General features: G+C 54.2%; 1 protein-coding gene across 2 annotated transcripts in view; it reads right to left on the reverse strand.

Moving 5' to 3' along the window:
* Nucleotides 1-3416: 3416 nt before the first annotated feature.
* Nucleotides 3417-14208, reverse strand: part of INPP5D (inositol polyphosphate-5-phosphatase D) — a 123108-nt gene continuing 112316 nt past the window's right edge. Inside the window, exons 24-27 of one of the 2 annotated variants that reach the window (XM_019445532.2) lie at nt 12875-12974; nt 10410-10676; nt 5428-6041; nt 3417-4564 (exon numbers count right to left, since the gene is read on the reverse strand). In XM_019445532.2, the coding sequence (XP_019301077.1) occupies nt 4464-4564; nt 5428-6041; nt 10410-10676; nt 12875-12974 (1082 nt within the window). In that variant the 3' untranslated portion in view covers nt 3417-4463. The remainder of the gene's footprint in view (nt 4565-5427; nt 6042-10409; nt 10677-12874; nt 12975-14208) is intronic. The other variant, XM_019445533.2, reaches the window with a different exon arrangement.

Here is a 14208-nt window from a genome sequence, read left to right on the forward strand (position 1 = left end):
ACAGCCTCTCCTGCCTGCCTCTCCACCCCTTCCCTCTCCTCCCCGGGGCCCCTGCTGGGGCCGCAGTTTGGAGCACTGCCGACCATCACTCCTCCTGGCATCCACGGGCAGTGCTCACACCCCCCCCCCCCGCCCCCCCTGCTCCGAAGGCCAGGGCCAGGCAGAGGCAAGACCGGCACTACATTCAGGTGGTGCAAGCTCAGGTGGCCAGCTGAGAGTGAATGCCCCTGACCTTTTACTCCCAGGAGCCTCACTTGCTCTACTCTGTCCTTGACCTGCCTCAACACATGAGCAGCATGTCACTGCTTGAGTCCCTGTGGGCCCCCAGTGCCTGCAGGATGAAGCATGGGCTGTGACTCATTCACTTGGTTAGGGAAGGAGGAAGAAGCCAAATGAGAGAGAAACAGAAGGGCTGGAGCAGTCTTCCATGGGACGGGGCGATCCAGAACGGCACAGGCTATGCGGCCACTGGGACTGCCAACATGTCCCAGATGGAAAGGAGGGCGGCCCCGTGAGGTATGGCTGGGTGCCCACACAGGGACGTCCTCGTGTCCTTGAGGCCTGTTCCACTGGCTTAGGTGGTCTGAGTGACTCTGGTCTGTGTAGCCAAAGCAATCCAACCAGAGCCCTGGCCTCGACTAGCCCTTCCTTGACTTCATCTAGCCCAACTGGCCCCAGCCAGCCCCCTGTTCTCAAGGCTTCCCTACCCCCCGCCTTGCTTGTCTAGTCATTCTCTTGCCCAGATGTTGGAGGCCTTTACCCACCGCCTTCTAGGACATTCCTATAGTCCCAAGAAGCCCAGCTCAGCAACCTCCCTGATTGCGGCCTGCTTCCCCAGTGTGCTCTCTCCAGAGCCCTCCCATACCACTGTCTGGTCTCCTAGAAAGAGGGAGAGGCTAATGTTAATGTTCAGTGAAACCCACACCAGGGCGGGCCCTGAGTCTCTGCAGAGCTGAGCTCACGAATCTGCACAATTGCACCATGCAGATGGCGTCCTTCTCCCCATTTTATGGACAAGGAAACCGAGGTTCAGAAAGGCTAAGGCCCAGTATGAGATTATATTTTTAGGAAACGGAAGACATTTAAACTCCATTCTGTCTGACCACCTCTCCCCCTTGAGGTCCCCTTTAATAAGCGTGCTGACCCCCGAGGCCCTGCACATGCCACCAACACCTATGTGGCTGGGGGAACGAAGGCAGGCCATGAGCTGTGCACACGTAGCATGTAAGCACTCACAGATGAGTCCAGTGCACAGACGGGTCTGCGGTGACCTGAGAAGAGGGGTCTCAATCAGCAAAGAACAGGAAACAACCTGCCAGTGTCGTTCTGGAGCAGTGCAGATTTCCCAAAACGAGATCTTTTTGGGTGGGAGATGTCCCTCTTGGACTGTGGGTGGGGTTGTCTGTGGGGGTGAGACCAGGCATTTGCATTATAAAGGTCTCTTTCCATTGCGTTTGCTGCCTTGCAGAAGCCTCCTAGGCCTTCAGATGGCTGGATCTCCATGGAAATTAGTTTGCAGAGAGAAAGGAGCTATTTTAAGGACCAGCGAAGATGAGGACCTGTAGGCTGGGGTTAGGGAAGGTAGCTGTGGGAGAGAGCTTTTCTGAATGACTCACTAACTTCCCTCTTATCGAGGTGGAAAAAAATGGCATGGAAAAAGAACGGAAACCCAGGAACAAGGAGGAGAAGTGTGGCTGACCCCCTCCCCGCCAGGGGGGTCGGGAAGGGGGGTTGGCACGGAGCCGCTGGGGGTGGTGATGCTGGGTGTGAACTGCCATTGGAGAATATCCATTGCGATTTTACCTTCCCGTCAGCATAAACTCTGCCATTTGAACCAGCTTTCACACAATCGCACAAGGAAGGAAAATTTTGCTTCTTCAACAACGACGGCTGGAGCAACTTCTGCCATCACAGAGGGCGACAGAATGCATCTTCGGGGTAGGGGCACCCTTGTAGGAAAGCGTGTTAATCAACCTGTCTTCTCGGTTAGGGAGCCTGGTGAAGGCTAGCTGAAGCTAAACACAGGTCAATTACTCAAGTGACAAAGAGGTGGGAATTTCTGGCTCCCCGATCATCCTGCCAGAGGACGGGGGTCGGCTGTTTGGGAGCACGGCAGACGCGGCAGAGAACTCTGCCTGGAGTGGTCCCCCAAAGCGGTGGCAGGACAGAGCCCAGGGAGAAGGTGGTCAGGGACCCTGGGGGGGGGGGGTGGTGTGCAGGGCCGAGTGGCCGGGAGGACAAGGGTGAAGCTTACGTTTCAGTTTCCAGTCCCAGACATCAGTGGCCTCTGTTACCCATCAGCTGACAGAGCCTGGTTGGTGCTCGCACAGCCTGTGGCGGAACTTGGGGGAGACGCGTGAGGGGCATCGCACTTGCTCAGGCAGCGGCTAGAACGCAAAGATGATGGGGAGTCCAAAGCACACCCCCCACTGCTGGTCCTCAACTCATTTCCCCTGGGAAGCCTCAGAAATGGTGGGGAGGGCCTGGACGTCCATCCTGGGTGGGGGTGGAAGCTCCAGGTCTATGCTCTTCCTCTGAGTGGGCAGCTACAGGTGGCTTGCGGAAGGCCCACCCATCCGGGCAGCCAGTGGGTCCCCAGGAGCCACAGGTATCATGCCCAGGTCCTCAGCCGTGGGGTGATGGCTAGACGGGGGGGTTGCCCTAAAGGATGCCTGGGTGTCTCCAGCTGTCCTTCCACCTTGGCCCTTGGCCTATCGAGTCAAAGGCTAGTACCTGGGGACTCTGGTGTTTGTGTGTGAGGAGCAGGAAGTGAGCCTGCAGGGCGAGGGGTTCCCATCTGACTGCAGGGAGGAGATACAGCTGGGATAGGCTTTCCCGCTCCATGGGTGCAGGGCAGCAAATGGTTTCCTCCACGGCTGCTGAGAACACCACTCCTTCCAGCTCCAGGCCTGGTGTCTGTGGACCTGAGCAGAGGCTGGGTAGCCTGAGGTGGTGGGGACAGCAGCCCTGGGCCGGAGCACCCTGGAAAGGGGGTGGGGTGGGTCAAGCGCACCCACACTGGCCCTCCCTGAATGCAGGGAGCTGGAGGCCCACAACCTGGGGACTGTTTACATGTGTTCACGGTCTCCGGAGCTCAGCCACGAACACTTACAAGAGCCAGCAGGACCTGGCGGCTGCAGGACAGCAGGTGGTGGTGGTGTGTCCGTGGGGGGGGGAGACACTGGTGAAGCTGGCCGGCTGCCCCGGGCCTGGAATCCACAAAGCCGTGTAACATCTACTGGTCTCTGCCCAACTTCAACCCGGTGCTACAAAGTCCCCTCTAGTCAGGGTAATGAGTGCCCCTCACCACCATGAACCTCAACCTCCTCTCCTCCCGTGCCGGCCGCTCTGCAGCCCCAGCAGCCTAGGAGCATGTCTGTGGCTGAATGTCAGGAAAAAATGCCACACAGATGGGATCTGAGTGAGAAAGGCACAATTTATTGGTCACACAGACTGACACACACGGGGACGTGGGGTGCGTACCCATTCTCCTGTACTCACGCTTCTGGATTCGGTTTCCTACACTAATTCTGTATGTCAAAAAAGCAACACAAGAAAAGACGTCACCAACCTACCCTCCCAGTAACCAAGGAAGCAGAGCCAAAAGCCACGGAGTTCGGGAGGAGATGGCTACGCTGTCCTGAGAGCTGGAACAGAGAGGATCACCCTCGCTTGGCAGCCAGGCAGGAGAGCTCGGCTTTGGGAATGACGGCAGAGACTTTTCTCTTAGCACAATGAGATAAGTGCTGGGGGGATTGGCTCAGCCCACCGCCTGGTGATAGCTGCCCACCTCGAGGAGGGCCTGGGCGTCTCCAGCACAGGTGGGAGCCGGATGTCTCCACTGTAGAGTAGGAGCTGATTTTCCTTCCCTTTCCGACTGAAGAACTGAGATCCCTTCCCTCGGCGCCAGCTCTGCTGGACCCCCCAGGGCTTTAGCGAAAGCAGTGGGCATCACCGAAGCTAGACAAGGCCAGGTTTGTTGTACCCTAAATTAACCACTCACTCTTCAGCTCCCTAAAGGCCAAGCCCTGTCTCGCTCCAGGAAGGCACTGGCCTTAATTTTTAATGCTTTGTCCAAACCACTCAGAACACACTGTTTTGAACTGGCGGTCTGGGATGTGGTTTCGGTTGGCTGAAGAAGACACAACTTATGTTTGTAAAGCACTTAGCACAGTACCTAGCATGTGGTGAGTGCTCCATACATGTAGCCATTATTATTATTAATATTAATATTATTATTATTATTTTATATCTCCACCTGCAAATCAGCGCTTTAGTTCCTTTCTTCAAAATGATGACCGGAACAAGGCTCATGGGTCCCAAGTACCAAGATCAAGCTGGGGGCCCAAGTACACTTTCCCTTCCAACCTTAGCATTTGGTGCCAAGTTTCACAGCCAGAGCACTCTGTGACCACACAGAAGCTAGGCCCTCTCCTGAAAAATAGTAAGCCTTGCACAGGAAGCTAGGTAGGAGGAGTCAACAGGGGGTCCTGAGAGAGGGTCCGAGTGGCTTCACGCTGTTCCTCTGGGCTCCTGTCTCGCTGGCAGTTCACCAGGGGCTTTACTGTGGGACAAGAACAGAAGACTCTCAGTGCCAAAATCTCCACCAGGCCAGATCTAACTGAAGGTGCCCACGTCCTTACACAAGGTGGGCTAGATCAGGCTTCCTTTAACATGGTGCTACAAAGAGCCAACACACTGTTTTATGTAATTGATTTCTAATATATGTGCACATGTTATATGCATATGTGATTATAGTATACGGAAGAAATAATATGTAATGTATAATATATAGTTAATATGTAAATTATAACATAGTAATAACATATAATAAAATGCAACCCTCCCTATAAACCTATGAGGCAGATTCCATTAATAGCCCCCTTTTACAGATGAGTAAACTGAGGCTCAGGGCACAGAGCCAGAAAGTGGGAGAGCTGGGATCCAAACCCAAGACAGTCTGGCTCCTGAGGTAGTTCTTAACCACTATTAGTTTTGCTCAAAAAAACCAAAAAACAAAAAACAAAAAAAAAACTATTTTATAGGAAGGAAGGGGACAGCGCATCTGAAGTCTCCAAAATACTGGGAAACATTTAAGTACTAACACTAATGATGGTGACCGTGAAATGTAAACGATCCGGGGTCTTTGTGTTTGTGGAGCCCGAGTTCCTGAAGGCCAGACACAGGAGGGCTCAGAGAGTTTGTCCCCAGCGCCTTATTTAGCCCTTTTAGTGTTGGAGCAGGCACTGGAGGTCTGGGTTCAAATTCTGAGATCTGAACAGGGGCCTGCCGTCTTATCACAGGCATGCACAGGCACCCCTGGGCACGCCCCCAGGCACAGGGGGGCCGGGGACCCCCCCCCCCACTCTCCCTCCCTGGGCACGCCCCCAGGCACGGCCGCCGTCTCGCGCGCATGCGTACACGCACCCTCACCGCGCACCTGCATGGCCGTCCGGCCGAGCGGCGCGTCCTCGGGCCGGTGCTTGCCGTGGTGGGGCAGCTCGGCGTTCTCGCGGTAGTCGCGGCCCTTGGAGTGCTGCAGGTGCAGGACGGCGGGGCTCTTGACCGGGAGGGGCGGCCGCTGCGCCGGCGCGGGTGGGGTCTGCTGGCTCAGTTCGGACCTGGAAGGCTTGATGGGCCTCTTGGCCGGCACCGGGGCTTGGGAGCCGGCGGGGGCCTTGGCCTTGCCCTGGCTCTTGTCCCCGCCCGCGGGCCGGCTCTCCGCGGAGGACGAGCAGGTGAAGGAGCGGAGCCGGGGCGTGGGGCTGAGGAAGGGCGCGGGCGCGGGCTTGCCTGTCCCCTTGGTGCCCTCCGCCTCCTGGGCTTTGGGGAGCAGGATGCTGGGCGACAAGATTCCCGGGTCCGGGCAGGGCGGCGGCTCCTTCCTCAGCATTTTGGGCGATTCCTGCTCTTTCCTGGGAAGCAGCTTAGGGAAAGAACTCACAGACCCATAAAGCGGGTTCTCAAACATCTCAGGCTTGGTCAGCTGCGGGTCCTCCTGAGGGGAAGGTTCTGCTGAGTTCTTGCCCACGTCGCAGGGCCTGAAGGGTGGCGGAGAGGAGACACAGAGAAGCACGTGTGAACAATGGCTGCTTAATTCGGACGGGGTTTTCTTTTGCGGGGATCAAAACGTTTGGAGCCGGATGGAGGTGATGGTTGCCCAACTTTGTGATTGTTCTGAATGCCCCCGAAATGTTCACTTTAGTATATGTGCTGCCGAAGCGAGCGCAACTGTCCATTTTCTAATGGTTAATTTGGGGGATGCCTGAGTGGCTCAGTCGGTTCAGCCTCCAACTCTTGGCTCAGGTCATGATTTCAAGGTTGGTGGGTTCCAGTCCACACTGGGTTCTGAGCTGGCAGCAAAGAGCCTGCCTGGGATTCCCTTTCTCCCTCTCTCCCTTTCCTTTTCCCTTTCCCCTGCTCGCGTGAGCTCTCTCTCTCTCAAAAATAAAACACAACAAACAGATAAACAATAAAATGGTTAATCTGAGGGCAAGGAATGGGCTAAATGGGCGGTGGGCATTGAGGAGGGCACAGTCTTGAGCACTGGGTATTATATGTAAGCGATGAATCACTGAATTCCAGTCCTGCAGCCAGTATTGCACTAAATGTTAGCTAGAACTTAAATAAAACTGAAAAAAAGAAAGAAAAAGAAGCATCCAGCAATGATTCTCCTGGAGTTTCATATAAAAGATTTCCTTCAATTTTGACCGCGATGAGAAAAAACATTGATTATTTTTTTAACGTTAAAATAAATTTTTTTAAATGTCTGTTTTTGAGAGAGAGAGAATGCAAGTGGGGGAAGGGCAGAGAGAGAGGGAAACACAGAACCTGAAAGCAGGCTCCAGGTTCCGAGCTGTCCAGCACAGAATGCAAAGGGGCTCAAACTCAAAATTGAGTATTTCTATTCTTTAAAAAAAACTGTTAATTTTGTAATGGGCATTTCACTTCAATTAAACAAATCTAAAAATGAGAGGAGACGGTGCCGTGTTGCTCATCTGTGGACGATCTCACAGGTAAGCTCACCTCTTGCCTTAGACCTTTTCACTGCTCACACTGGAGCACTAGGGAGCAAGGTGGGGGCTTCGCTGAAGGTTTCATAGGAGAAAGGGAAGAAGGAGTTCACTTCTACGGCACCATCAATGTCAAAGGCACCTCTTCAGTCCTTGTCAGAGAAGCCTGCCCTCCACACCCCCGCCCCTCACAGCAGCTAACGGACCTCCTTTCCTGGACTCCCCTCATAAGAACCCCACAGCCTCTATGTTGTCTCTAGCAAATTCTGTTCAGACCCTCAGAACAGAAGCCTGCGGGGGACCGCACCCCCTCAGCGACCTATCTGTGCTGCTCCAGGGCCCCAGCTCAAGGAGTTCCGTTTAACAGACAGCAGGGGCCCCCAATGTGTGGGATGCTGCCTCAGGCACAGGAGGGGGCCACGAACCAGACAAAAATCTGTGCTCAGGGGACCGATGCTCCCAATGAGCACAGCATTCTTCCCAACCACACAGCCCTCTCTCCCTGGAGAGCTCCTGGTGAGTGTGGTTTCCTTCACTCAAAGAGGGAAAGAAAAATGGGTGGCCGTGCGGAAACTCAGAGGAAACCGGGGGAGACGTGGGCCAGCGCCGGGCAAGCGGACAGGCCCGTCTGACACTGGGCAGTGCAGATACTCCCGGTTGCAACTGCAAGGAGGTTAAGAGCTGCCTGTGTTGATGTGTTTCCTGAATTGTTGCTGCTTTGACTCGAGGTGATTTCCTGCTGAGTGAATTATAATCAGGAATAGGAATGGGAACACGTTTTACTTTCTGGCCAACAGCACAGTCTCCCGGCGGGGGGGCGGGGGGGGGAGTGTTCTGGGTTCTGCTTTCTGCAAAAAGGGGAAGCTGTCGTGAACAAGCAGGTCCCTAGGAAACCAATGAAGTGTTGAGGCCGCGATGCCTCTTACTGATGGAATGTGCACTGAAACACTGTTCCAAAGTCGCGGAAAGGCCAAGGCTAATAGGCTCTTCAGGGAATAGGCATGGGCTCCAGGGACAGAGGCGAGATGTCACCCTCACATGGGTCCTCATGAGACAAGAGGCCACGGGTGTGGGGGAGGCGAGCCTCGGGGACATGCCACAGGGGGCTTGACTGTTGACTTGGGGTTTTTGCTCATTACTCTTTGGAAAGACCTAGAAGCAGTTGCATAATCAGAATTGTTGGGCCTTGAACAAAGACTTTGAAAGCTGCCCCTCCACGTCAGGCCACCCTCTGTACCCCTGCTGGATCCTCAAAGATCTTGGCTATGAATGGGTGCAGGGAGGAAGGTGCAGGAAGGTACAAGCAGCATCGACCAGACGTTTCCGATAGAGTCAAGAAGCTGGAAAGAAAAATGCATGGCCTGATTCCTGGCAACTGAAATGACAGACAGGAGGATCAGGGGCAGGGCCGGGAAGAGAGCAGGGGGCAAGTTAAGACTTCCACCTGAGGGGGCTCTTGTCACTCCGAGAGAGGGGTCTGGTGGGGGCAGGGTGACTGGGGAAAACCACAAGAAATTCAAAAAGTCTTATTTCCCTGACCACAGGTTACAAGAAACCAAGTTCCAGAGGAGGCCATGGCTGTGGAATGAGTGAACCAATATCCAGGGGGCAAAATAACCCCACTTGTCAGATTCCAGAATCTTCCTTTCTAAAGCGAAGCACTGAGCAGGGTCTGACACAGGCCCCCCTTCCTCACCACACGACTTCAGCCCAGAGATATGTCCCAGCTTGCCCAGGATTCAAGAGTTCCCTGAGACGTGGGTTCCCAGTGCTGAAATGGGGACAGTCTTGAGCAAACGGAAACGGCTGTTCGCTCCACCTGGGTGTGGGGTGGAGGTGGCAGGGAACAGAGGGTTCTGGGGACACCCCCCCCCCCCCTCCAGCCTTTCACTCAGGCTGAGCCGGGGGTCTGAGTAGTGGAGAGGGTTGCCGCCAGGCATGGGAGCTGCTGGCTTCTTGCCTAGAATCACCTTGGTTGTGCGAAGTGAGCTTAGAACCCCACCCTGGGGACCCCTTCCCTACAGATGTGCCCGTTCTGAAGCTGTCACCTGTGGAACCAAAGAGAATACGTCCCCACCCAGTTCCAGGCTGTGTGCTGTGTTCAAGTTGTTAAGTACAAAGATACACTGACTTTGGCAACTTAAAATCATTACACTTAAAGAATCAGGGCTGCCACAGAGGGACCTTAGCACCCATCAAACGGTGGCTTTTGTTTCCATTTCCCAGGGAGAAACCTCTTCCAAGGCTCTTACAGGATGACCACAGTCCGAAAATATTATCAACAAACCCTGAAGACTAGGGCCACAGAGAGACAGGGTGAGGCTCAGAGGCCTCGCGACTGCTCCTGTCCTATCACATCCTCCTCCCCTCCGTGCATCTGTCCAATTTGTTTTTAGCAAAAATGCTTGAGAAGCAAACCTGTAAAGTACCCCTAAATCCAAAGGAGGCTCCTGCCAGACGAGGTGTGCTGAGTAAGAACGATGATGTGTGACGACGGTCCCTTCCCTGGCTCCTCATAAATGATGGAAGACACCATTGAGGAACAGAGGACCTCAGAGGGGAAGGGAGGTCCAGAAGCAGCCCCCTGAAGTCACTACCAAGACAGCGACCAAGGAAAGACGGTGCTCATGATGTTTTGTACATCTCCAATCATCGTTGATCGGGATCTGCACTTTTAATTTCCCGATCATCCTGTGCTTACTGGAAAACTCGTAGGGCTCCCTCTCTAGCATTTCCATGAGGTGCTAAAGGATGGGTTCACGTGTTACGTGGCACAAGTGAGAAGTGGATGGAGATTTGGCTGCCTGGCCTGAGCTCCTCGTGGCTCTGTCCTCCTGGCCCAGTTCTAGATGCAGGCCAGCTTTCTCTGGGCTCCTGGCCTTTCCCAAAGTTTTTTGGCCAAACTCCTCCTGCAGGCCGGCTGCCCTCCCACCCTTCAAAATCCATGCCCCCACCCCCCACCCCATAGCTACTGCTTTTTCTTACTGGCCTCAAAAGGAGAGATGGAAAAGTTGTGGATGGGAACAGGACCCTTGTGGCTGAAAAAGCAGGGGAACTCAGAAATCCCCACCTGTTCCTTGAGAGGTTGCATGAAGGCTCACTGGTGATAGAAACATATTTTCCAATAAATGTAGTTTTTACGGGAAGTTGTTTTTTGGGGCACTATCTTAAAAAATGTTCTATTTTTTTTAAGTCTTTCCAACTTATACCAATAGGGTAGGACATGGCGATTTCATAGGCATTTATTGAGTGCCTACTGTGTTCTAGGCCCTGAGGATGAGTCGATGACCAAAGTGGACACACAACCCTAGCTTCATGCAGCTTCTATTCTAGGGTCAGGTTTCCCGGTGATGAAAACCCAGGGAAGGGAGAGGACTTGATGAAGAGGACGCTCACCTTGACTCCTGTGTCCTGGGGCAGGGGACCCGGGTTGTTGTGGAGGACGAAAACTTCTTCGGTGATATGGGTGCCTGGGACGGTGGTGTTGGGGGGCTCTCTCCCCTTCCAGGCCCCAGGGATGAGTCCTTTAGTGGCTGGTCATAGCTCCACGCTGTGGGCTGCTGGTCAGGGGACAAGGACTGTTTCATGTGTCCGAAGGGCACCACCCCCATGTAGTTGGGGTTGATGATTTCCGTGATGCTGGAGCCACTGCATGGAGGGACCCTGGAGGGGAAAAACACCCAAAGTCACACCCCAGGGCTCCCTTCCCTTCTCCAGGTCAGCACCCCATGAGGCCAGCATCCTCTGATGTCCCTCGGGGACCCCAGGTCCTCCGCGATTCCTTCACTCTTTGGACAGTGGATTCATTCATTCATTCATTCATTCATTCATTCATTCATTCATTCCTACAGCAAAATAGTTATGGAGTGCTTAGTAAGTACCAGGCCCTGGGCCAGAAGGTAATATGGGTGTGAACAGAGCAGCCAGTCTCTGTTCTCATAAAATCCACGTCTGACAGGCAAGAAAACAAAAACACAGTGACTAAGAAACACGGGGTTCACGTAGTGCTGAAGTCTGAGGGAAACAAAGGAGGCGGAGACAGACTAGCTGGAGGGCTGGGATGAACTGGGCACAGGGTGAGCAGAGAAGACCTGTCTGAGGAGGCAGGTAAGGAAGGGAGGGGAGACGGGGTGGGAGGCCCTGGTAGGAGGGGCTTCATAGTCCTGAAGGGCTGTGAGCAAGTGGGGAGAATGGATAAGAGGCTGAGGCTGGCGAGGTCAGGCTGCTTGGGGGGGGGGGGGGGCAGGGATGTGGAGGGGGTGGTAAATGAACGGCTGGCTCCATCTGGAATGTGTTGGTTTGTACCACTGCGTGAGACATCAGAATGGGGACGGCCATGCAGGCATTTGGAACGATAGGCGGGAGGTCACAGAAGTCAAGGCCGGAACCTCGAATGTCAGGGGGAGTCAGCTCAACACTGTGGAGGGCTGAACACTGAACTGGCTGAGGTGACCCTGGGAGACACACACACCGTGCTGCCCCTCGGCGACAAGGGTGTCGTCCTTCCTTGTGAGAGTGCTCTTATGAGAACCAACTAGTAGAGAGCTGAGTATACGGGTTACGAGCAAGGCTCCCCAGCTCTCATCTGCTCAACCAGCCTCAGTCTATCTCTTCCCCATCCGTCAATGCCTATTTAAGAAGCATTAGTTCGGGGCGCCTGGGTGGCTCAGTCAGTTAAGCCTCCGACTTTGGCTCAGGTCATGATCTCATGGTTCCTGAGTTCGAGTCCCACGTCGGGATCTGTGCTGACAGCTTGGAGCCTGGAGCCTGTTTCAGATTCTGTGTCTCCCTCTCTCTGTGCCCCTCCCCTACGCAGGCTGTCTCTCTCTCTCTCCCTCCCTCAAGAATAAATAAACATTAAAAATTAAAAAAAAGAAGAAGAAGGAGAAGCGTTAGTTCTAATACTAGCCAAATGGAAAAAGAATTTGTTGACCCTCACTGATCCTGATTCTGGAACCAAACAGACATCTGAGAGTTAGGATACATTCATTGATGGGATAACATTGGAAGAAAAAGATCGAAAGGGAACATTATATGGCTCTGAGGGTCAGAAGTTGCAAGTGGGCGAGGGACTGGCTGGGAGAGGGGAGACCTGGTGCATGGGTGGGGCAGGTGCGAGGACAAGGGCCGGAGGGACAGTGGTCTGGGGGCCCGAAGGAGGGGACTAAGCCGGGCTCTGCAGCGGCGTCTGGGATTTCGCGTTGGCTAACCGGCATGGCTTCGCCCCCTTAGCAGGCAAGCAGGCACAGGGACCATGACGACGCCGTCTGGCTTGATGCTAGGACTCGGGACCCCAGCAGTGAGCTGAGGCGGCCCTGCCAGTGGGGACTCCTGTCTCCTGGTCACATAGACTTTAATGTCTGATTCCCAGTCCAGGCTCTGCCAAGAGCAACCTGTGTGCACTTTCCTCGGTGATTGTTTTCCCCTTAGCAACAGGATGGGTTTTTTGACCACAGAGCCGCTGCTGTCACGGGTCCCCAGGAGACGCGGGAACCATTCCCCACAGTCACCTCTGCAGTGGCTTCCCCCTGGACTGGGCATCTTGCTGCTAGGCCGGGAGTTCCCAAATCAGGGGCTCACCTACTTTGCCTTGATTTCTCTGGACTCCGACACACGCCAAGGGCTCGGCCAATGTCAGTGAAGTCCACTGCTCTCTGACACAGAAGCGTCTCCTAGGCCGCACACAGACAGGCACACCCACCTGCCCGGGGCTGACAGCCGGAAAACGCCTCTCCCTGGCCAGAGCTCTCATTCCCTCCCGGTCCCTGGTTTCTCTGTGCTCCACTCACCCTCCCCTGGGTCCTGGGTCTGCATAATCACATTAGTTGGTGGGGAAGCCCTGGCAACCCCCCCTGTTCTACCTGTTGGCGGCTGGTTCCCACTGCTTCATGGGGTCATGGCTGGTGAGGCTCTTCAGGGACTTGGGCCCGCTGGACTCATCTCGCTCAGTCTTCACAAAGTCTGCAGGGTGAGATACAGCAAACAGCACGTGAGGGCCAGAGCACCCAGCATGGGCCAGGATGGTATAGAAGTTTCCATTGGCAGCCGACGCGGGACAGTCAACCGTGGCTGTCTGGGAGGCGGGCCAAGCAAGATTCTGAGGCCTCACATGAGTTCAGTGATCGAAGAAGGATGCGTGCCCCCGCCCCACGGGGAGAAGAGTCCACACCCAGAGTTGTCTTGTCATGTGACATGTCCAACTTATTGGTCTCACAAGGGGCAGGGAAACATTTCTTGGCAGATCCGAATGAAACAAACATTAACAAGGTGGCTCCGTAAGAGCATCCGAGACCAAAGCCGAGCTCGTCTAAAGGGGAACTGGGACGCCATCTTCCTTTCGGACTCTGGCTTGTGCTTGCACAGGAGGCAAGTCCCTCTCCCCCCAGCCTGTGGTTCTGCTGGAGAAAGGAGCTCCCACAGGGCAGAAGAGGGAGCCCCATCCACAGGAGATAGTACCCCTGGGGGCCCAGAGCCCTCCCAGAAGCAGGGAGTGCTGACCGTCTACACACGGTGAGTCCTGCTCTCATTATCCATGTGAGTGAGACTCAGGCCCCCGTGGTGTTTATGAATTCCACCTTAGCACCCTGTGAACCTGTACTCTCACCCTGGGCTAGGCGCCTGCTAGATATATGACCTTCAGCCAAACACTGAACTTCTCTGAGCCTCAGTTTCCCCATCTACCACACAAGGACGAAAGCGGGCTGTCAGGGCTACTGCAAGGCATTAACGGGATGACATTCAGAAGACCATCGTTTCCCACATTATCCAGCATCAAGTTAAAGTCCAACTCATTTTAGGCATTGTTGTTAGAGTGCTTTTGAGTAGGAATTAAAGGCAAAAGGAAGGAAAGACCACCTGTTGTTTGTGTGGGAAGCAAGAAATGCTTGATTGACACATTTTGAGCAGCTCTGTATCCCTCAAATCATTTGTTATTTCAAGCAGAGAGGTTTTAATGTGATGGATACTACTGAGGACTCTACACGCTAGTTTCCAAGTTTAAAATTTTGGGGAAGGATTCTGAGAAAATTACAGATTTGAGTCTAGAAACGTCCTCGTGTTCCCAGCTATTAAGGTCTCTTGGCCGCGTTTCAATATTCCCCAGAGGAGCGGTGACAATTCTTATCTAGAGATGAGGCATCTACAATTCCCTAATGGGAATCAGCGGAGTCTCCTCTGGGGACAGACAGGAGAGGAC

The sequence above is a fragment of the Panthera pardus genome, unplaced genomic scaffold (genome assembly GCF_024362965.1).
Source record: "Panthera pardus isolate Hobbes unplaced genomic scaffold, ASM2436296v1 HiC_scaffold_10, whole genome shotgun sequence".
Classification (NCBI taxonomy): domain Eukaryota; kingdom Metazoa; phylum Chordata; class Mammalia; order Carnivora; family Felidae; genus Panthera; species Panthera pardus.